Raw genomic sequence first — 23,666 nt, 5'->3', positions numbered from 1 at the left:
CCTCTCTCACCACTCCTATTTAACATAGTGTTGGAAGTTCTGGCTAGGGCAATCAGGCAAGAGAAAGACATCAAGGGTATTCAGTTAGGAAAAGAAGAAGTCAAATTGTCCCTGTTTGCAGATGACATGATTGTATATTTAGAAAACCCCATCGTCTCAGCCCAAAATCTCCTTAAGCTGATAAGCAACTTCAGCAAAGTCTCAGGATACAAAATTAATGTGCAAAAATCACAAGCATTCTTATACACCAGTAACAGACAAACAGAGAGCCAAATCAGGAATGAACTTCCATTCACAATTGCTTCAAAGAGAATAAAATACCTAGGAATCCAACTTACAAGGGATGTAAAGGACCTCTTCAAGGAGAACTACAAACCACTGCTCAGTGAAATCAAAGAGGACACAAACAAATGGAAGAACATACCATGCTCATGGATAGGAAGAATCAATATTGTGAAAATGGCCATACTGCCCAAGGTAATTTATAGATTCAATGCCATCCCCATCAAGCTACCAATGAGTTTCTTCACAGAATTGGAAAAAACTGCTTTAAAGTTCATATGGAACCAAAAAAGAGCCCGCATCTCCAAGACAATCCTAAGTCAAAAGAACAAAGCTGGAGGCATCACGCTACCTGACTTCAAACTATACTACAAGGCTACAGTAACCAAAACAGCATGGTACTGGTACCAAAACAGAGATATAGACCAATGGAACAGAACAGAGTCCTCAGAAATAATACCACACATCTATAGCCATTTGATCTTTGACAAACCTGAGAGAAACAAGAAATGGGGAAAGGATTCCCTATTTAATAAATGGTGCCGGGAAAATTGGCTAGCCATAAGTAGAAAGCTGAAACTGGATCCTTTCCTTACTCCTTATACGAAAATTAATTCAAGATGGATTAGAGACTTAAATGTTAGACCTAATACCATAAAAATCCTAGAGGAAAACCTAGGTAGTACCATTCAGGACATAGGCATGGGCAAAGATTTCATGTCTAAAACACCAAAAGCAACGGCAGCAAAAGCCAAAATTGACAAATGGGATCTAATTAAACTAAAGAGCTTCTGCACAGCAAAAGAAACTACCATCAGAGTGAACAGGCAACCTACAGAATGGGAGAAAATTTTTGCAATCTACTCATCTGACAAAGGGCTAATATCCAGAACCTACAAAGAACTCAAACAAATTTACAAGAAAAAAACAAACAACCCCATCAAAAAGTGGGCAAAGGATATCAACAGACATTTCTCAAAAGAAGACATTCATACAGCCAACAGACACATGAAAAAATGCTCATCATCACTGGCCATCAGAGAAATGCAAATCAAAACCACAATGAGATACCATCTCACACCAGTTAGAATGGCAATCATTAAAAAGTCAGGAAACAACAGGTGCTGGAGAGGATGTGGAGAAATAGGAACACTTTTACACTGTTGGTGGGATTGTAAACTAGTTCAACCATTATGGAAAACAGTATGGCGATTCCTCAAGGATCTAGAACTAGATGTACCATATGACCCAGCCATCCCATTACTGGGTATATATCCAAAGGATTATAAATTATGCTGCTATAAAGACATGCACACGTATGTTTATTGCAGCACTATTCACAATAGCAAAGACTTGGAATCAACCCAAATGTCCATCAGTGACAGATTGGATTAAGAAAATGTGGCACATATACACCATGGAATACTATGCAGCCATCAAAAAGGATGAGTTTGTGTCCTTTGTAGGGACTTGGATGCAGCTGGAATCCATCATTCTTAGCAAACTATCACAAGAACAGAAAACCAAACACCGCATGTTCTCACTCATAGGTGGGAACTGAACAATGAGATCACTCGGACTCAGGAAGGGGAACATCACACACCGGGGCCTATCATGGGGAGGGGGGAGGGGGGAGGGATTGCATTGGGAGTTATACCTGATGTAAATGACGAGTTGATGGGTGCAGCACAGCAACATGGCACAAGTATACATATGTAACAAACCTGAACGTTATGCACATGTACCCTACAACTTAAAGTATAATAATAATAAATAAAGTTAAAAAAAAATAAACAAATAAAATTAACCAGCACAGTGAAACTCTCAGCTGAAGATGATATTATTTATGTAACCAACCAATTCCAAACTAAAAAATAATGGTAAACTTCTCTTTTACTATCTCCTTTATTCTCAGCATTGTTCCAGCCTCACCATGACCCCAACTCTGCTTGGTGGTGGCTGTCCTTCAGACTTCCAAAGGGTCAAACTGAGAAGAATCTCACAGTGGCTCTAGGACTTTCCTCCCAAAGAAAACCCTCTGCCCCAAAAGAAGTATACTTAAAATATAGTGAGATGATGGGCTTTGGAGAAGCAGCATGACACAGTAGGTGACAACATGAACTACGGGGCTGGAATGCCTAGATTCAAATCCTGGCTCTGTTAATATTAACAGCAGAACCTTGGGCAAGCAATTTGACTTTGCTGAGCCTCAGTTTCCTTATCTATAAAATGGGCATGATAATGATACCCAATTCATAGAGTTGTGATGATGAACTTATTAATACACATATAAAGTCTTTAGAACTGTCTGGTGTACAGGAAATGCTGGCTATTATTACTATTTTTCTCTTTTTTCCAAAAATAAAAAATCAAGCAACCAGCTTGCCTCTTAACATTTCTGTTTTTTGCTTTTTAATTCAAAGTTAATTGTGTTTCACCAGCATCTATCACTTGTCTATGCTCAATGATTTAGTCCTTATATGGACTCATAAATTAGACTTCCTCAGCTAAGTTGGTGGCCTTCCCCATGGTTCTTGGCTTTATTTCATTTGATTGCCTTAAAACTCATTCAAGAAAGAGGACATTGGCCCAAAGGTTTTTTATTATAGAGCTTTTACCTCCTACACATCTCCAGTCTGCAGCACTAATCAGATCACACTTTGTAAAATTCACATTCCCACAGAATCTGGGCTCTGCGTGCAATGACTATGAATTGAATCCAGCTGGGTACAGTGCTTAATGTGGATAAAAACAAATAAAAATGTAAAAAAAAAGTCAGGCATAACTACTCTATAGGAGTGAAATGGCAGCCTTCAGCAGCCAGCTGGTGGCACCACAATTTAATTGAAATGTGGAGATGATGAAAAGAGAGTAGAACAGGATAATTAAAATGATTAACTAATTGAAATATGTGAAAAAGAGGAAGCGAGAAGGAGGCAAGACGATGCTGCTTGGCATGGTAAAAGGAAGCTGAGATTTGTAACTGGGGTGCCTAAAACCTGGCTGTCTTGCGCCTCAGCTGTATGACCTTCCACAAGTTATTTACCCCTCAGAGCCTTCTTTTCCAAGGTTATAAAATAGAGGTAATAGTAACAATATTATTATCATCATTATTATCATCATCATCTTACTGACCTTACAGAGTGGTTAGTGGGCTCATAAAACATGGTGAGTATGAAATGCTTTGGAGAAGCTGCCAGACAGATAGCAAGCATTATTAATAATTTCTTAAAGACCACACAGGACTAACATAAAAGTGATGGAAAGCAAAGGAACTGGGCTTTTTTTTAAAACTGTGGAGGAAGAAAGACATTAAAAAGAACATCTTAAAAATAAAATCCCCGTGATCTGCCTGCCTTGGCCTCCCAAAGTGCTGGGATTACAGGCGTGAGACCAGTCTGGCCAACATGGTGAAACCCCCATCTCTACTAAAAATACAAATATTAGCCAGGCATGGTGGTGTGTGCCTGTAATCCCAGCTACTTAGGAGGCTGAGGCAGGAGAATCACTTGAACCTGGGAGGCAGAGGTTGCAGTTAGCTGAGACTGCACCACTGTACTTCAGCCTAGGCAATAGAGTAAGACTCCATCTCATAAATAAATAAAATCCCCGAGACACTGGTTGGGCATGGAGATTAGAGGGTGTGAACTGGCCTTCACTGGGGAGCCTGAGCAGAAGCAGGTGGACAAAGCACGTTGTCCAGGTTCCATTACACATGCCTGTACATGCTGTGTGCACTTCACTATGACTAAACCAAACACTCAAACATGGTCAGCAGTTTGTGTCTTCTTCTGGTTACCAGAGTTTCCCCCACAAAGTTGTACACACCCTAACCCCCAGAACCTATGAATGTTATGTTACATGGCAAAAGGGACTTTGGAGATGTAAGGAAGGTTACCGACCTTAAGATAGGGAGAGCATCCTGTATGATTCAGATGGGCTCAAGTTAACCACATGAGACCTTTAAAAGCAGAACTTTTTCTGGCAGGAGGGATGTGGCAGAAGGAGAATCAGAGAGATTCAAAGTTTGAGAAACACTTGACCTACTGTTGCTGGCTTTGAAGATGAAAAGAGCTACGAGGAAAGGAATGCAGGCAGCCTCTAGAAGCTGAGAAAGACTTTCAGCCAATAAAGAAATGAATGGAGATCTCAGTCCTCTGATTACATGAACTGAACTGTGCCAGCAACCTAAATGAACACAGAAGCAGATTTTCCCCAGAGCCTCCAGATAAGAGCCCAGGTGACAAAAACCTTGATTGCAGCCTTCGGAAACCCCGAGCAGACAAACCAGTTGAGCCTCCCCTCCCTGACCTCTGACTTACAGAATTGTGAGCTAATACATTTGTGTTGTCTTATGCTGTTAAATTTGTGGCAATGCGTTATGATGGCAATAGGAAATGAATACACCTCTTAAAACACTCTTGGTCTGATCCTCTCCTCAAGACCTGGCAACAGCTAGCCAGGCTCCCACAGTCAAGGCTGCCATTCCACGTGCTGTTCTCACCTCCCAGTTAGGTGGCTCTGGGAACAAGAATCTCTCTCTCTGTGGCAGGATAGTGAGTAAGTGCTCCCCTAGTCTGCTCTTCCACAAACACATTCCTGTCTCCAAACTTTGCCACACTCAGACTTCACTTAGGGCCCCCTTCAGTCACGCAAGACAGAAGCACATAGTGCAAAAGCCACTAGGCTGGAAAGCATAAGACTCAAGTTGGACTCTTGATTCTGCAGTCATACCTCAGTGTGACCTGGGACAAGCCTTTTCTCCTCACGTAACCTTAGTGCTCTTATCTCTAAAATGATGATCAGCCAGATATTCTTTAGATACTACATGTTGTTGGTGATTTGGGTGATAATATCCTGATTATGTCACTTATGTGATTAATTCAAACTTGAATTAATGATAACCTTTAGTATACAATGTTAGGTAACCTCTAGTGTACAATGATAGATAACCTTCAGTATACAATGATGGACTTTGGAGTCAGTTGGAAGCTGATAATTCACATTCCAGTTTTATAGACCTTGGTGAGCAAGTAATTAAACCTCTATGAGCCAACAGAATCCATAGAATAAGGCAATGGTAAAGATTAAACATGATCATGGATATCAAGTGCTTACACAATGCCTTGGATGACCAAAGGGCTCGAATGAGTGATAGTTTCTAGGATGAAGAAAATTATGGTGACAATAATTATGAACTTTTACATAGATTGCTCTTTTCCCAATAGAAGTTCAAAATCTGTAATTCTCCTTTGTAGACTGAGGTCTGTGTTCCCACCTAATAATCATCCCTAAATAGTTACCCCTGAAATTTACTTAGATATTTTAAAGTCTGGAAACCAACTAACCAGAAAGCACCCCATTTGTCTATTCAGTATAGGAGTGGACTTTAGTATAGACCTTACTTAATGAAGCCTCCACCAATAGGGAATAGAAAAGAGAAAACATTGGCTATTGGCTTAATGATTTAGCATTGATTTTGGTTGGGTACGTTGTCACTTTGTTCCATTTTTGCCATTTACTGAGCAAAAGCCCTCTTACAGACTACACAGGCAAATCAACAAGGGGAAATGGATCAGACACTTGGGCATTTCTGGCCTTAACTTGTCAAGTTAACGTCTGGACTACGGGGTGAGTTATTTCTATAGAAAGCTGTTCTGATGGTAAGTTCAGGTTTCCCTCTTGCTGATTCATGATAAGTGAGATCCCGGGTACCTGGGAAGAGCTGACAATGCAGTATAAGCAAATGGGTGTAGACTTGCCACCTCTGCAATGACTTCCCAAGTTTGGTCTTGGGAAGGTTCTACTTGATCTCTTTGACCCTCAGTTCCCTCAGCTCTAAAGGGGAGATAATCCTACCCAACTTAGGAGAAGTGACGATGAAGGAAAAAGCCACATATGTGCAAAGGATCTTGCTCCCAACATGCTAACCTGTCAGGCGACCTTTATAAACTGCCTACAATGTACAGAGTGCCAACCTGCATGCTGTGGGCATACCCTGAGGAAGTAGAAGAAAGGCCATTTCCCTTGAGCCACTAATAACCCAGGAGGGAATGTACACTAATGATAACCTAATCAGACTGAATTAAATGAAGCAGGCCTACTTTGAAGACACCTCCTTTTCCCCAGTAAAGAATATTATAATAATAGCATTATGTTTCTAACAGATCACATTATCAGCGACGATATGCCTAGAGGGAACCTACAGATGAGCTTTCTTTCCTTTTCTCTTTTCTTTCTTCCTTTTCCTTTCCTTTTTCTTCCTCCCTTCTTCCCTCCCTCCCTCTCTCTTTTCTTTCTTTCTCTTTCTTTCTTTCTTTCTCTTTCTTTCTTTCTTTCTTTCTTTCTTTCTTTCTTTCTTTCTTTCTTTCTTTCTTTCTTTCTTTCTTTCTTTCTTTCTCTTTCTTCTTTCTTTCAGTGGCACACAGCTCTACATTGCAGTAAATGACACCCTCTTGGAATGATAATAGACAGCAGAAGGCATGTATTTCTTTTTCATTTTCTTAGAGCCAAGTGTCCAGATTTACAACGCTCTACCTGGATAGGATTTAGAAATCTTAGAAAGCTAATGTTATTCTTTTAGGTCACAGGACTACTATTTGGAGCATAGCCTAAATACCTTATAGAAGACTCCAAAGGCTTTGGAACATTTACATGTATTAGTTTTTTAAAACGAGGATGAAAATACAAAAGCATTTTGTCCTTTTGCCTATATGCTCATCTGATAAGTTGTGACTGCATTGAATGTATAATGCAATAAGGTCCAGCATTCACCCTCTCAAGCCTCACCCAGGATCAAGTCAGGCAGAATGCGTATGGGGGGTAGAGGGAAGGAGTAGTAATGATACTCCAGCTACAAGCCACCCATAACAATCAGATTTGTTACTTTGTAATCATATCTTCCACAGACTATATTTGTAATATTTTGTGAAGGCAAAAAAAGGGCAGCCAAAAGATGATAAATTCCTCGTTTTTATTGGATAGTCAATTTATAATGGCTATAAGCCTGTCCAAAGATAAGAGTGAAAGCAGCATTTAATAGACCAAGTACATGGATAAAAAGAGCATTAACTCCAAAAATACAGGTCTGAACTACATGAGTGTGCTTTATGAGAGTCAAGTGATTTTTTAAAATAAGGACATTTATGAAAAAAGTGCTTTATTGCTCTGTCTGCTCAGAAACCTTGGAGATATTAATTCATTTATTCTTAGGAAATAGGTTTGTTTCAGAGATGCTTTCAAGGATTAATAAAATTCAATATCACTTATATAAATGAAACTACAAGCTAACTTAAATATCCATATTTCATATGACAGGGGAATTTCAGGATACTGGAGGTCAGTGTTTCATTATTGATGTACTACTAGATGGCAAGTTGTATATATGGTCTTTAATTTAGAATATCAGAGCTGGCTACAAAGAAAAAGACACTCTCTATCATCTAAATCAGTCTGTTCCAACGTGAAATGAAGAGTTAAGGTAGATGCAACATTTTCTGACAACGTGGATTTTAAAATGTACACCATACCCTGGGCTTCAGAGAGTCACACATCCCAGTGATATCAGACTTAATTCTATGTGGTATGCAATGAAGCCTATTTTGAGAGGCCATTTTGAAGCAAGTACCTTCATTGGGATTTCTTTTTCCTTTAGCTTGGCCCAAAGTCTTCCAGTACCTTCCAATGCCTAAATTCTTCTGCAGTTGTGATTTGCGCACTAGAAGTAGCATCAATGCTTTCAGGCCAAAGACTAGTATTTTGTAAGCTGTTCCTTCAGCTTTAGAAAGAAGGATTTCTCAAGCTCTCATTCACTCAAAACTTCTCCTCTGCACACATGGAGAGTATGTGATGGGCCATAAGGTCATAGTCTCCTCTGCTTTCCTCCTCTTGGCTCCTGTTTTAAATCCTGTCCCCTCTTTCTCCTTCCTCTACCATGAAACTTATCAAAGTAGCAGCAAACCCTCCTTGCCTCTGATTCATCCAGCCCTCGTCCTTCCTCCACTGGCTGTAATTTGTTTTCCATTATCCTCCACTCTGTAGTGATGGTTCTCAACATGTGGTCCAGGATCAGTAACATCACCATAGGTGTCACTTAGGATCTTGATGGAAGTGCAAATTATCGAGCCCCACCTCAGACCTACTGAATCAGAAACCCTGGGGATGGGCCCAGTGATCTGTGTTTTTTAAAAGCCCTCCAAATGATCCTGACACACGTTGGAGAATCACCACTCCATGGAGACTGCTGTCATGGAGATTACTGAAATTTCTAAATATCCAGAATTGATTCTCATCTCTGATTGATCATCAGAAGCTGAAGCACAGCCCTCCTTGTGTAATCTCATTGCTGGTGCCTTTGACACTACCCTCTCTTCATTCTCCTTCTACTTCCTAATTGTTCTTTTTCATTTTCCTCAGGTGTCCCCCCCATTCCATCAATGCAGATTTTCAAAGGAATTGCCACAGGCCCTCTTCTCTTAACTCTTTACCTCTCGTCCAGGGAAATTCCATACGCTCCCCTGGCTAAGGTCATGGTTTCTATGCCATTGACTCCCACACTGGATTCTCCAGCATTACCACTCTCTTCAGCTGCTTTGCCATCAATTCCAAAGGACTTTAGGACACAAACACCTCAAAAATCTACTGTGACTTATAATACAGAATTAATTTTAAAAAGTCAACTTCCTCACCACACTTGTATCTCCTCTCGATTTCTAGTCTTCTTTTACCTCCACAATATTTTCCCTAGCCCTTAGGTGTAAGAACTTCATTCTCCTCAACTCTGAATTTCCAAATAGCTGCTAAGTGCCAAGCCCTTTTGCCTATATTTCACAACCTTTCTCACATGCTTTGCCTTTTTGCTCTGTAGATTATTTTTATCTATCCAGGGGGCAGAACTCCAATCAAAGAGTGAAAGTTAAAGAGACAGAGATTATAGCTTATTATAAGGAAGAAAAGCAGAAGTTTAAGTGTCTGATGAGTGGTTGGACTTGATGGCATTTAATATCCCATAAAACTTTGAGATTCTATAGTTCCTTTTATCACTCTTTTCTTTTAAGCCCTCATTGTTCATCCCCCCCCCCCCCACCCTTGTCCCAAGGCTGTGTCTGACGCTTGAGGCAGACCTGGTTTTTCTACGATTCTTTTCTTTGTGATTTCCTCTCTCCCTACTCCAATTCTTACACACTCATGTGGAGATTCATTTGTTCACTCACTCCATCTACTATGTGCTTGGTGCTGGAAATACAGAATTGAATGAGTCATCCTTGTCTTCAAATATCACCCAGGTAGGGAGCTAGACACGTACATCATAGATTACAGCACAGGGTGATGAGGCCATAGGATCCCAATGGAAAAGCAGAAAAGAGATCATTTGACCTGGGCAAAGGCAAAAATATGGACTGAGTTTTGAGGACTGAGTAGACACCACCTTGGTGAACAATAAAGGAAAGGATCTTCCAGAAGGACCACTATATGCAAAAGCACATAAACCCACGTGAGCATAACATGTATTTGGAAATGATGAGTAAGTAGTTCAATATGGATGGAGCAAAGAGTGGTAGGAGGGAAGAGATGGGTGAGGATAGTTTATAAAGGGCTGTAATTAAGCTAAGGCTGTTAACCTTATTGTGATCACTCTATGGTGGCCACCAAGTGACATAAATCAGATTTGCTACTTAGGAGATGAACAGAAGAGAGTTTGGAAGTGGTCAGAAAAGAGGCAGGAAGATAAACTGATGTTTAGGCAAGAGGTGATGGAAGCTCAGCTAAGTCAATGGCAGTGGGAAGGAAGAGTAATATATGGACTTTTAGAAATATTCATCTGCACCTGCAGAATTTGAGAGACTGATTAGATGAGGGAGCAAAACATCCAAAATGACCCTTAGGTTTTTTTTTTTTTAATTACATTTTTAGAGATGGGGTCTCACCATGTTGCCCAGGCTAGGCTTGAACCCCTTGGCTCAAGTGGTCCTCCTGCCTCAGACTCCCAAGTATCTGGGACTACAGGTGTGTGCCACCACACCTGGACCCTTAGGTTTTAAATTAGGTGACTGTGTGGGAAGTAGAGCCAATGCCTGTATAGAGAATATAAATGGAGAAAATGACTACTTGGCAGATAAAATCAGAACAGAGTTAGTGGACTAGTTGCTAGAGGACAGAAGAAAGGAGAGACTTAGAAATGGATAAAAAATTCAGAAGCACAAAGGAAAGAATAGAAGAATACCCTTATATCTTTGCATAAGGATCTCCTTCTAAATATTACATGTAATAATTACTAATAGATACTATTCACGCACATCAACTACATACTAGGCACTAAACCTCACATAAACCATACAGGGTAGAAATTAATATCGCTTTATAAACATGAAAAACTCAGGCTCAGAGAAGTGAAGGAACTTGCCCAAAGTCATCCAGTGCCATTATAGGTTTTATGATCCCAATGTGCTCTGTTTTACATATACTGATTTAGATGACTTGGCAAATCCAGACAAGAATAAGACCTCTTCCCACCCTACATTCTTTTTAGAATCTAGAATATATTTCACTGAACAGATTGAAACAATATCACATACAAACTTGATATTTCCACTTGGCCATCAAAGTTGGGAGAAACATCTCTTCACCTTGCTGTTTCCTTCAGGTTTTCTTTGATTTTGGTTTTTGTTTTCCCCTCTCATAGTCAGTTAAATCCTTAATTTAATGGCAAGATAGAGCTTGGCCTATTATACAGACCAATGGTTTCCAAAACATGATCCCATGACCAGCAGCATTAGCTGAAGCTGGGAATTTGTTAGAAGTGAAAATTCTCTATCCCCACTGTAGATCTACTGAACAAGAAACTCTGGGGCTGAGGCCTAGAAATCTGTGCCTAAACAAAGCTGCTAGGTGATTCCGATGCTGGCTGGAGTTTGAGAACTATTAATACAGGCTAAACTGTTGTACCAGGATTTTATAGTGACAAGGATTTTAATGTGACAAGGGAGCAATCTAAATCATGGTGAATCCAAATGCCATGTCAACTGTGTAATGAAAGAAGAACTGCCAATAAGCTTGCTCGCAGGTAATTTTTGAGGAACGATATTTTCATTTCTTTGGAGGTCAGTTCTCACACTGTACTTCACTGAGTGCACATGCATTTGAGAAAATCCATCAAAATGTATCAACTACTCTTTTGTTTATCACACAACATAGCATATAAAGAGAGGGAACCTGAGTTCTAAATTTCATAGAGTTGAACTAACTAGGATTTTCAGAGAAATTTACTAGTTTCCCAGTTTAACCATCAGCGCAGTTCAGGGTGAATGAAAACATAAGATCAATTAAGATTTTGGAATTAGATTCTCCAATGATCACAACAGAATCAAATTAAAGAACATCATCATTGATGCATTCCCCTTCTCCCTAGCTCCTCAAAAAACAACAAGGAAAAACAAGCTTTGGGAGGATACAAAGTATAGTAAATGCAATCTTCATCTGGTGGGATTTTTGGGTTTTTTTTTTTTTTTGGCAGAAAAGAGGGTAGGAAGGGCACCTGAGTGAGGCTATACATCTGCATATGTTATTAACAAAATATTACTAACATAGGAGGACCCCGCTCATGAAGTCAAGTAGCCAGCAGCTAAGGATGACTATCTGCACTTCAAGCTTTCAAATTACTTATAGTGGAGGGAGGAATTTTTGTAGAAAAAAATAACATTGGCCAGGCACGGTGGCTCACCCTGTAATATCAGAACTTCAGGAGGCCGAGGCGGGCGGATCGCCTGAGGTCAGGAGTTTGAGATCAGCCTAGCCAACATGGTGAAACCCTGTCTCTACTAAAAATGCAAAAATTAGCTGGGCGTGCTAGTAGGTTCCTGTGATCCCAGCTACTCAAGAGGCTGAGGTAGGAGAATTGCTTGAACCCAGGAGACAGAGGTTGCAGTTAGCTGAGATCTGCACTCCAGTTTGGGTGACAGAGAAAGACAAAAAAGAAAAGAAAGAAAGAAAGAGAGAGAGAGAGAGAGAAGGAGAGAGGAAGGAAGGAAGGAAGGAAGGAAGGAAGGAAGGAAGGAAGGAAGGAAGGAAGGAAGGAAGGAAGGAAGGAAGGAAGGAAGGAAGGAAGGAAGGAAGGAAGGAAATCTATGCCAAATTTGTTGGGATTTTTGATAAGTTATCTAATAGAATGGGCTAAAAAGAGGGGGTGAAGGATAAAAGACTGATCATTGGGTACAGTACACAGTGCTCAGGTGATCGGTGCACCAAAATTTCAGAAATCACCACTAAAGAAGTTATCCATGTAACCAAAATCCACCTGTTTCCCAAAAACTATTGAAAATTTTTTTAAAAAGAGAATGGGCTAAAAAGCAATAGCCCCAGCACACTTGCAGATGAATGGCATCCTCCCAAGTGGGGAGAAGTTACAGGGAAAACTTCGAGAGGGATGTTTTCATCTTTTTTTTTTTCCCAGGCTAATCAGACACAGCTGATTTTAAAATGTGCATAGCAGCCAGCTTTCCCATGTGACACAGGCTCATTTTCCCCAGCTTATAGCTCCTTGTCATTGTTGAAGCACACGGGCCAACAGAAAGACAAACACCGTCAGGACACAGCGTGCTACTAACCTGCTCATGAACTTGTAACGGCGGGGCAGGTAATAGATTTTTCTCCTGGAAGAACAGCAAAAATGAAGCCAGTCGAGAAGAAAACCCATCGTCAGTTACAGTTTGAACTAGCAAGGAAGGAAAGGAGATTGAAGATAGAAGCCTGTAAGAGGTGAAGAAGAAAAAACTAAAAAGAGATTAACAGTGAGAAATACAGTGGGAACACAGGGCATGCGTTTTTGAGTCATGAAATCTTATGCAACAGTTTCCATTGGTATTTCTTCCTCTACCCATTACCATAATTTTTTTTTTTTTTTAGTGGTTGCTCCTCGCCTGCAAAGCATGTGCAGTATGATAATTTGGAGTGATTGGTATTTGCACAGCTTCAGCTGAAGTCAGCTTTCTTCCCCAGGAAAATGCAAGGATGGATCAGAGGACAACATACATAATTTAACGGGCATGCTATTATATTAACTAATATTTATACAGCACTTCAAGCTTACACATGACACTTCTCTCATGGTATAGACATATATATATATATTTCACAACCAGTGTGGGAAGGACACTCACTTGTCAGCATTAACACCCAGCTGTACATAACCACACTGGGGCACACTGGCTGACCACTGGCCCTGGTTGTAGGTGAATTAAATAGGTAAAATCAAGGAATTCTGGAAACTTTAAAAAAATCAGACTTATTCTGTCAGATTGCTATATATCTACCTTTAAAGAATGTTAAAAATGAAAATTCTTGGTGTAGTTTGAATGGACAGTACATGAATTAGATTCTTTATTAAAATGCAACCTCCCTTTCCATTATTTCAGGCTTCAACTGAAGCTGAATGGAATAATAATGAAACAGGTGCTTTTTATGTATATCCTGAACTGTTACTGAACTCTTTCACTTCTGTAAATGGTAAGTTTATGTACCACCAATTTTTTTTGCATATTCGTGAAAGCTTTAAAACATAGGCAAAACTATAGAGACAATAAAAAGATCAGTGGTTGCCAGTGGGAGAAGGAATGTAGGTGAAACACAGGAGACTTTTAGGGCAGTGCAGCTATTCTGTACGATCTTGCAATGGTGGATACATGATATGCCTTTGTCAAAACCCACAGAACCACGCGCACATAGAGTCAACCCTAGAGTAAACTATGGACTTTAGTTAATAATAATTTTTCAATACTGGTCCACCAATTTTAACAAAAATATCACACTAATGCAAGATGTTAATAATAAAGAAACTGTAGGCTGGGGGAGAAGGGAACACTATACTATACTATATTGTATACTATATTGGAACACTAGTATCTTCTCAATTTTCTATAAACCTAAAAAATTCTCTAAAAAGTAAAGTCTGTTAAAAAAAATCCATGGACATATAGGTATTTAGAAGCAAGTTTTACTGTAATTTCTCATAAGAAACCTATTCCTATATTTCCTTTTAAACATTATAGGGATAAAAATCCATGGAGACTAAACCTGGGATTCAGAAGTACCGTCTACACAAAATTACGAAGATTCTTTGGGCATTTAAATTCAGCCAAAATGATGTTTGTACATTTTGTTGAAATGATGTAGTGGGAGAATTCCTCCTTTGGAAATGCATGTATCTCCTTAGACTAGAGTTATTTGTCTGAAACTATGGACACAATAATAGCAAAAGTTTTAAATCCATCAGGTTGCAACAAGTAAAGCCAAGCTTAGTAGGTAAAACCACATTAATATTAATGAGGTCAGTAAGTGTCACACATTAACAATATTTTCTTCTAAAATCATCATGCAAGAATTCCTATATCTAAAAAGATTATTGTTCACGTTCTTTTTCATTTCATTGTGTGGTTCACATTCTCTCAAGTGCTGCTTGGAGGCAGCACATTTCTGCTCTGCAGTAGGCATGCAGAAGTTATTCATGATGCGGCCAGGCCCTTCAGATATAAAATTCTTTGCAGGTAGTAAGAGAATTTGCTTTGCATTAACATTGCTCAAGTTTCTATAATCTCCCTGGGTTCTTTGTTACAGACATGTGTTCTGGCAGAAGGTTTTATGAGATTTATTTATACCGGAGAGGGGTGTGTAAATTTCTATCTAGACATATTTTGTAGGGTTTTCTTTCTTTCTCTTTTGGTTCTTAGGTATGATACGGTATTAATCTACATTAGATACTTATTATATCATTGATAAATATTTGGTTTTAATTGCTAGAGTATAAAAATTTTCAGTGGAATCTAAACTGACATTCCTTATCTCTCCCTAGTGGATATATACATATATACACACACACACACACACACACACACACACATATATTATATATATATATGTATTCCTTTTTTTAACCCTTAAATTCTCTGATTTTCTTTTTAACAGTTAAATACAAAAATAAATCATAAGATCAGAACTAAATTTATTATGCATTTTGAGAATTTTGCCTCCAGGAAAACAGATGCTAGAAATCCCAGCCTCTATTTTGACTAGGTATTAGGATATACAGGCCAATAAACAAAGAAGACAAGATGCACCGGGGAGATGTATTACAAGCCTGTGAATGGAAATTGCCCTTCTCTAAATGTGTCCCTAACCCTTCTCTCTGTCTCTATAAATGTTCTTTGTCTCCACAACTTTCCACAGCTCATTAAGAGACAGACTGTAGAGCTGGTACCAATTTGCCTCATTTCTGCCACCTAATGTGGTCTTACCGGCAAATTGCAAACCAAAAGTACGCCATTCTTTGAGTCCCTTCAGAACTGCCCTTGGGACTACATCCATCCATCCACCTTTTTAGACCCACATATCTTGGCATTTCCAATTTCAGTTTTAATATGTTATTTCTATATAGCAAATGCAGATCACTTTTCCATAATCCATAGGGAAAATAAAAATATTCATTGTGAAATGAAGGTAAATTATAAATTAATCCTTTTAAATAACTAAGGAATATAAACAAAGTATTTTCTATTCCCCTTGGAACAAATATCAATATTTGTGTTTGCACAGTATTTATGACTTTAAAAAGTTTGTTTTTTTTTTTTTAAAGAAGATCACATTGTCACGAAATTTCTTGCACTTGTTTCTAGAGAAATACATTTTAATGTTTTTCTGGAAGGGAATGGTCAGTAAAGAACATAAAAATATGGCCCTGTGCAACTGCTGCCTGTGGTCTGGCTGTTCAAAGCAGCAGTATACAGGACTTCTAAAAATGGCACTTTGGAAATATAAATGCCACTTGGAAAATGCTTCTTTATTACAGGCACTGGAAATATCTACCTGCTAAGAACTGAATTAGCCAGAGTTTTTCACAAAAAGCCATGAAATCATTATTGGCCATAAACGCTTATTTGCATATCCTAAACATTTGAAAGAGTCCCTCCTCTAATGGCCTTCCCATCTGCATTTCAGTTTTATTTGTTCTGAGAGAGGAGAACATTAGATTTACAGTGAAGCAGCAGAGAGAGTGGAATAAAATACATTTCCACCTACCTGAAAGGCATTCTTACATTCATTTGTTCTGCATATCTTCCAAGGACTTCCCATGGGGCATGCAACTTCACAAAGATAATGTCACTATTTATTAGAGAGGACTGAAACAGAAAAAAGAAACTAAATTGAAAAGTATATTCAAGGCTCCCACAGTTTAAGCTGAGTTGGAACTTAGAATGCATGGACCTGGACAGAGATTACGATTTGGGGCATTCCTCAGCAATAGGCCAGACCCTTCCAAATGCACGTATTCATTTAACAAACATTCCACTGTATGTGTGGCACTCATGCCAGCTGGAGACCCAGCTGCAAACAAGAGAGGTATGAATAACATTTACATTCTACAAAAATGTTAAAGAAGATAGGCAAAAACAAGTTGAAAAGGAAGGATACGCCAGGCGTGGTGGCTCACGCCTGTAATCCCAGCACTTTGGGAGGCCGAGGCAGATCACCTGAGGTCAGGAGTTTGAGACCAACCTGGACAACATGGTGAAACTCCGTCTCTACTAAAAATACAAAAATTAGCTAGGCATGGTGGCAGATGCCTGTAATCCCAGCTACTGGGGAGGCTGAGGCGGGAGAATCGCTTGAACCCGAAAGGCAGAGGTTGCAGTGAGCCAAGGTCACGCCACTGCACTCCAACCTGGGCAACAAGAGCGAGACTCTGTTGAAAGAAAGAAAGAAAGAAAAGAGAGAGAGAGGGAGACAAGGAAGGAAGGAAGGAAGGAAGGAAGGAAGGAAGGAAGGAAGGAAGGAAGGAAGGAAGGAAGGAAGGAAGGAAGGGAGACTCAGATAATAATGAGTGTTCTGAAGAAGGAAGGATAAGCTCAGATAATAATGAGTGTTCTGAAGATAGAGTAATGAGAGAAACAGTTATGGGAGGGGCTACATACTCATTTGGACAAGGGGTTGAGGAAAGTCTTCTCTGTGGAGGTGACATGTGAGCTGAGACCTAAGGAGGAGAAGGCACCAGCTGGGGAAAGAGCACAGCATGAGCGCTCTGGGTGCAAAGGCCCTGAGCTGGGAAGCTGCCTGGTATATTGAGGGAGAGAAAGGAGAGCAGAGGGGCTGAGGTGTTTTAAGGAGGGAAGAGTGGCATCAGAAGAGGCTGAGAAGGTGAGCAGAAGACAGAACGTGCAGCGGACTTTATTCTAGGAACACTGGGAAACCACTTTGATTTAGGTTGTCAAAGATCACTGTGGTTGTTTCATGGAGAATAAATGATAAGGGAGAAGAAGGAATGTTTTCAGTCATCCAGGCAAAAGCAAAAGTTGATGGTGGAGATGAAGCAAGCCAAAAGATGTGAGACTGCAATCTGGGTCGGTGCCTGGCAAAGCTTTTTCAAAGAGCTGTGTTCTTTGGTCAAAGACCTTTGCGTGCTTTGGGGCTTTTTATCAACCTAGAACGTAGGGAAGTAAAACTAGGACTTCACACCCCGATAACTATCCAACAGATTTTGGTCTATGCCTCTGGCCAAAAGGACATGAAAAACCAATTAGGAGATTTCTCTTTGGAAGTCACTTTCCACAAGGAGGGGTCAGTTGTAGAAGGAAAGTGAGAAATAGGAGCCAAACCAGTTTAAATTAGTAAAGTGGCCAATTACTAATCCCCATCTGTCTCATATAGGGTTGATCTGGACTGCATGGCATTTAAGTTTTTATAGTTTAGGAATGTTGACAGATATGTTAGGACTTTGTGCTTTGTGGCTAGACTTTCCTTATACTAGTATTGCATAACAATCCTTTGTTGGTTCTTGTTGTTGTTGTTTTTGCACAACTGACAAAAATAGAAGCTCAACTTTTTCTTCTAGCTGGGGTAAATGTGCACTATGGGAAATTGTTTTGAAGTTGCAGATGGATGTAAAGTTGTAATTCATTTATCATACTTTAATTCAGAGTCTTTTTGACCTGAATTATAAACATTCAAGGGTTATAAATATTATACGTGTATAAACTCATCAAGATATTATGAAAATCAAACTGGCATCAACTGCAATGTTCTCAGAGACTGGTGTGATGCTGAATTTCCCAAGGGTAGGAAGGCCAGGGCCCATCAGTAGTGGCAGGCACTCTCTAATATTGGTCTGAAAAGTCTAACTTTCTGGCAGTTCAGGCCGAAATGAGGTTTTACCTTCTGGCTTGAGACAAGAGTGCCCTGAGTATAACCCTCTTGATAACAAGGAATATTTCTGTTATTCATAGTTGAATCCTTTGGGCCTAGCACAGTGCTTGGCACGGAGGTACCACACACCCAATGTTTGTCTAATCCGTGAACATGATTAGTGAAATGTGGGCAGCTAGACCTGGCCCAGGTGAATACTGGATTCCTGTGAAGCAGGTAGTGACTGTTAATGAAGTGACTCTTACAGTGAACACTGCAGGTTACTGCAAATGAGGTGCCTGTCCAGGGAGTGGACAAACCAGTAACAACCGAAAATGTGATGGCCAAATGCTTTGTCTCTTTGTAAAAACTGCTTTCCTCTGTTCAGTAACCTATTACGGTCAGTCCTCCTGGCACAGCTGTTTAGAACGGGGTATGTAAATGAGCTCACAGGCTGTGATGCCCATACAGAACATACAGAAACATCACACACACACAGTCAGTCCCGCCCCATTTCATGCCTGTGGATGCAATGATGCCTTGGGGATCTGAGATGGTCTCACAGCTTTTCAGCTGAGCATTTGTTGGACTTTAGAAAAGATTGCTGCTTCCTTTTCAATACATAGTACAGTTTTCCAAGTTATAATGCAGAAGAAAGACTGTATTTCCTAAAAATAGTTCTTTTTCTTTATATGAAGATATACTTCAGCTCTGGGAAGGCTTTGTGGCTTCCTAAGTTGGAAATTTTAATCATGATAATGGGATTTCTTTATATTCACTTAGCTTTCCTTTAAGGTTCTATATTCACTCATCTTCCTATGAGAGAGTAAAATTGTGCAACACAGAGAACTCTATATGGAAATGTGATTGATTCACTGAATTAAACAAATGATTTAGAGCAGAATATAGTGCTTAGAGATTACTCTCTCCATAGATTTACTGTAATTGTTAGGATTTACAGAAAATAAACAATCTAGTGGGAAAATAATCATTTGAAGATCTCTCATAAATTTATGGAAACATTAAAAATATATTAAAATATTCCACTCAGAGAACAACTTAAATACCACATTTCTATATGTAGAAAAGCTAAGTTCATTATCTGAATACATACTGAATCAACTAAAATTCTGATGTGGGATCTCAACCATTTTCTGCATAAAAGGATAGCTATTTTGATTTATTCAGCCTGATAAAAATCACTTATTATTTAACTAATAACAATAACCTCATTTTATTTATTTATTTATTTATTTATTTTTCATGCTTTGCAATTGTCAAAGCACATTCACACATTACCCCATCTTATTCCCATATGAACCTTGTGAGAGTGGTTTTCCTTCAGTTTCTTAGAGGAGGAGAAAGAGAGGTGACAAGTGGCTCACCCACAACCAAATAAATGTTTACCCCAGACAGAGCTGATTCCATACCTTCACCTCTTAACTTGCTTTTGAATTATACCTGACAACTTCTGAAGTTTAAATAAATAATGGCTTTGCAAATGCATTTAAGATGCATAGAATCTGGATTGTTGCTTTATCAGTTTATATGAATTTGTCTTAAAAGAATTTCATATTTTAGAAAACAAAGCAACAAAAACAAAGAGGCTTTCCTTCATGTAAAGCAAAATTAAGTTACCAATGAACTGAGATTTTATTTGGGGCTATTAAAAATTGTTTTGATTATCTCGAGAAAAAAACATTACCTGAATTCTCTTGAATAGCAAAGAATATGAGTTCTCTCTCTCTCTCTCTCTCTCTCTCTCTCTCTCTCTCTCTCTCTCTCTGTGTGTGTATGTGTATGTGTGTGTGTGTGTCCTTTTGTCCTTTTTACATACTTAAGGGAAAATATAGCGTATGGGGCTTATTATTCATATTCAGCTTTCCAAGGAAAAACTGAGAAGGCATTACCTACTGCTTGTTACTGAATGCCTTCTGAACTTCAGTCCTGAGAAATAAATGGGAAACAGATGATTGCTAATTATATGGCCCATAAATCACTCTTTTCTCTACTGCCAAATGATTACACTGCTGTTTCTAGATAGGTCTTTCCTTATTATTAAGTATTCTTTGCCATATAAATCCAAGTGCACAAGAGCCCAAGTGAAAAGAAATGAAAATGATTTTTACGAAACATAGCGTTGTTTCATTAATATACTGCAATACAAATTCCTGGGAATAAAACCTTGGGGAGAGAAAAATTACCACTTAGAGAAGTTTGGAAAAATATTCTTAGAAAAATGACTGAAAAAATTAGCGAATATCATGGGAAATTACCTGGAGTAAAAAGAGATGAGATTCACACAAAAAATTCTTCCTTTTTTTTTCTTTTATTCAGCAAGAACATACTGAAAACCTTCGATTTACTAAATTTTGGTCCATGCCTTGGTATGTAACAGTCATGGTCCTTGCAACAGTAAGGCAGGAGAAATGGCATGCCACTATCTAATCCAAGCAGTCCATCTCTCAAAGAGGTGTGTATGTATATATATGTATGTGTGTATGTGTGTGTATACACACACATCTCCACATCTCATGATTCCTGATGCCATTTGTTGAGAAGAGGAAATAGAGGCAGACCACGTTTGGGCATGGAGGATGGGGGTACAGAGGTAGATCATAAACTCAGTTTTGGAAAAGTTAAGTTTGACATGCCCAGGAGATATAGCGTGGGTAGTTAGACAAATGAGTCTGGAGCTCAGGGTAGAAGTCTGGGCCAGGGATACAAAGTAAGTGTGTCCAGGATAAACATTATATTTAAAGGACTGGTAGAGGTCACTATGGGAGTATAGGTACAAGGCCATGTGGGCATCTGTGCCTCAGAGGTTAGCAATTCGGACTGTGAGGTTGGACTTCACATATTTATATTCATTTGTCTACCTCTTACCAGCCCTGAGATCTTGAACAAGCTATTTAACTTCTCTTTGCCTCAGTTTGTTCAAATGTAAAATAGGAAATGATAGCAATACATATCTTATTGAATTGTATTAAATGGCATAATGCCGTTAAGGTGCTCATAGTAAATCTAAAAATATGCTTGTTATTATCTCCAAGAGGGGCCACACCATATTGGTGGTGAAAAGAACACAGCATTTCTACTCACTCAAATTATAACCTGAGAAGGTAATAAACAAGAAACCAGTATATTGGAAGGATTTATCAGTCTTTGATTACAAGCCCCAACCACCAGAAATCCTGAGATCCAAGCACCCAATTCCTGTCTTTTGTCCCTTAGTATCTTCAGGGTTTCCTGCAGGTTCCTCTATGACATTCATTCAACAACATCCAAAAATGTTCATTAAGTGACTACTCTGTGTCAGAGACTCTTCTAGGTGCTAGATATGCCACAGTAGATAGAATTTACAATCTAGAGTGGGAGACAGACATCGAACAACAAATAAGCATGATTTAAAATTATGAAAAGTATTTTAAAAGGAAAAGAATATAGTTCTGTGGGAGAGAGGAACTGGAGGCACCTGATTAAGATTTGTTGGTTGATCTGTGACTAGGTGACATTTAGCCTAAAATCTGAAAGATGAGATGGTGTTAGGCATGGAAAGAGTCAAGTGAGAAGTATTCCAACCAGAAGAAACAGCAAGAACAAAGGTCCAGAGGTTGTTCTGGGAATGGGAAGGCTGGGGTGATTGGACATTGTAAAGTGTGAGGTGGATAGAGTTACCTAAAATAGGGTTAGAGAAGAGGGCTGGGAATAGACCATGCCAGGCCAGGTACAATGTGGTAAGAAGTTTGGATTTATTTACTAAGGCCAATAGGAAGCCACTAATGAGTTGCAGGCAGGCATCACTTGTTTCCCAAAGTGTGTGCTGCATGTTTTGTAGAGAATGGTCCGAAGGAAGCACAGGAGTGGGAAGTTCAATAAGAAAGTTATTCTAGTAGCCAGGTGAGACAAGATGGTGGTTAGAACCAGAAGAAAAGGAGAAACGGATGGACTTGAGATCTAGTGGAGGTAGGTTTGAAAGAACTTGGGATTGAACAAATAAGGAGGGTGAAAAAAAATCCAGTGCCTAGAATGATGCAGAGGTTATTTTGCCTGGGGAACTGGACAGATGGTAGTACTCTTACCTGCAGTGAAGGGCTGGAGCTGTCCAGTTTGTCCTAAAGTTGTATAGGTGACAATGCACCCGTAAATCATGGTGGTCTTTGCAGATAACCATGAATCCCACTGTGTGAATTGTAACTTAACATTCACTCACACATCCACTCATCTATTCTGCAAATCTTTACTGACAGCCTATGATGTGCCAGGGCCTGTCCTAGGTGCTGGGAAGACAGCTGTGAACAAAACAGACCAAATCCCTGCTCTTGAGGAACTCAAGTTCTGCTGGGGAGACAGACCCTCAGTAAATAGATGTGTAATACTTCTGATGATGTGCTTTGAAGAAAAATAAAGAGGGTAAGAAAATAGAAAGTAATGGTAGGAAGGAGATGCTATTTTAGATAGAGCGGTGTGGACAAGCCTTTTGATAAGGTGACATTCGAACAGAGACCTGAAAAAAGTACTGAGGGAGGCTGTTCTATTACACAGGGAGAGAGCATTCCAGACAGTGAGAAGAGTAAAAGACAAAGACCCTGAGGCATAAACAGGCTTGACGTTTCAATTTACTGAGCGTGAAGGATCCAATCAGGTTAGCCACTTGCATCTGCTCTGTATCCCCTTAGGTAACTACCTGGGCATTGCTTTCTCATAACTATACTGTTACGAGGACAAAGCAAAACTCTAAAATTCTGGGGCTAGGAGGAGACATTAATTGCTAATTGGAAACTCAGAGAAGCCTCTTGAATTAAAAAAATCATAGTGAATGCAAATGAATAGTAATGGTAGAGACGGAAGCAGCTACATAGTGCCACTACACGTTAGGTGGTATTTTAGAGCTTTTGCCTACATTAAATCATTCAATTTTCACAGCAACCCTATGCAGCAGGTATTACTATTATTCTAATTTATTGCAAATGAGGAACTAAAGCACAAAGAAGTCTGGTACCTTGACTAAGTTTACTCAAGTAAGGAATGGAGCCTAGTTCTCACCAATGCAGTCTGGCTTCAGAACTGCTGTTTCACAAGCAGAAAGCTGAGAGGCTCACACAAATATATTTGCTCATGAACTCAATTCCACTGTAATGTTATTTTTTGAAGAAATGCTTAATTATATATTACAGTCGATGTGCAATGCATACAGTTGGCTCTCACATCCTAAAATT

General features: G+C 39.3%; 1 protein-coding gene across 22 annotated transcripts in view; it reads right to left on the bottom strand.

Moving 5' to 3' along the window:
- The window catches only part of ANO4 (anoctamin 4), a 413,826-nt gene that overhangs the window by 139,906 nt on the left and 250,254 nt on the right, over positions 1-23,666 (bottom strand). For 13 of the 22 annotated variants that reach the window (XR_012420534.1, XM_015431432.4, XM_005571998.5 and 10 more), the window contains 2 exons: positions 16,348-16,448; positions 12,885-12,929 (listed from right to left, as the gene is read on the bottom strand). Coding sequence is in view for 21 of the 22 variants with exons in the window: in XM_015431432.4 (XP_015286918.3) it covers positions 12,885-12,929; positions 16,348-16,448 (146 nt within the window). In the remaining variant the exon portion in view is untranslated. Of the gene's footprint in view, positions 1-12,884; positions 13,027-16,347; positions 16,449-23,666 lie in introns of all 22 variants that reach the window. The other 9 variants (XM_015431433.4, XM_074007597.1, XM_074007605.1 and 6 more) reach the window with 3 other exon arrangements.

Source organism: Macaca fascicularis, chromosome 11 (genome assembly GCF_037993035.2).
Source record: "Macaca fascicularis isolate 582-1 chromosome 11, T2T-MFA8v1.1".
In the NCBI taxonomy this organism is placed as follows: domain Eukaryota; kingdom Metazoa; phylum Chordata; class Mammalia; order Primates; family Cercopithecidae; genus Macaca; species Macaca fascicularis.
This window is presented reverse-complemented; position numbering and strand designations above follow the sequence as displayed.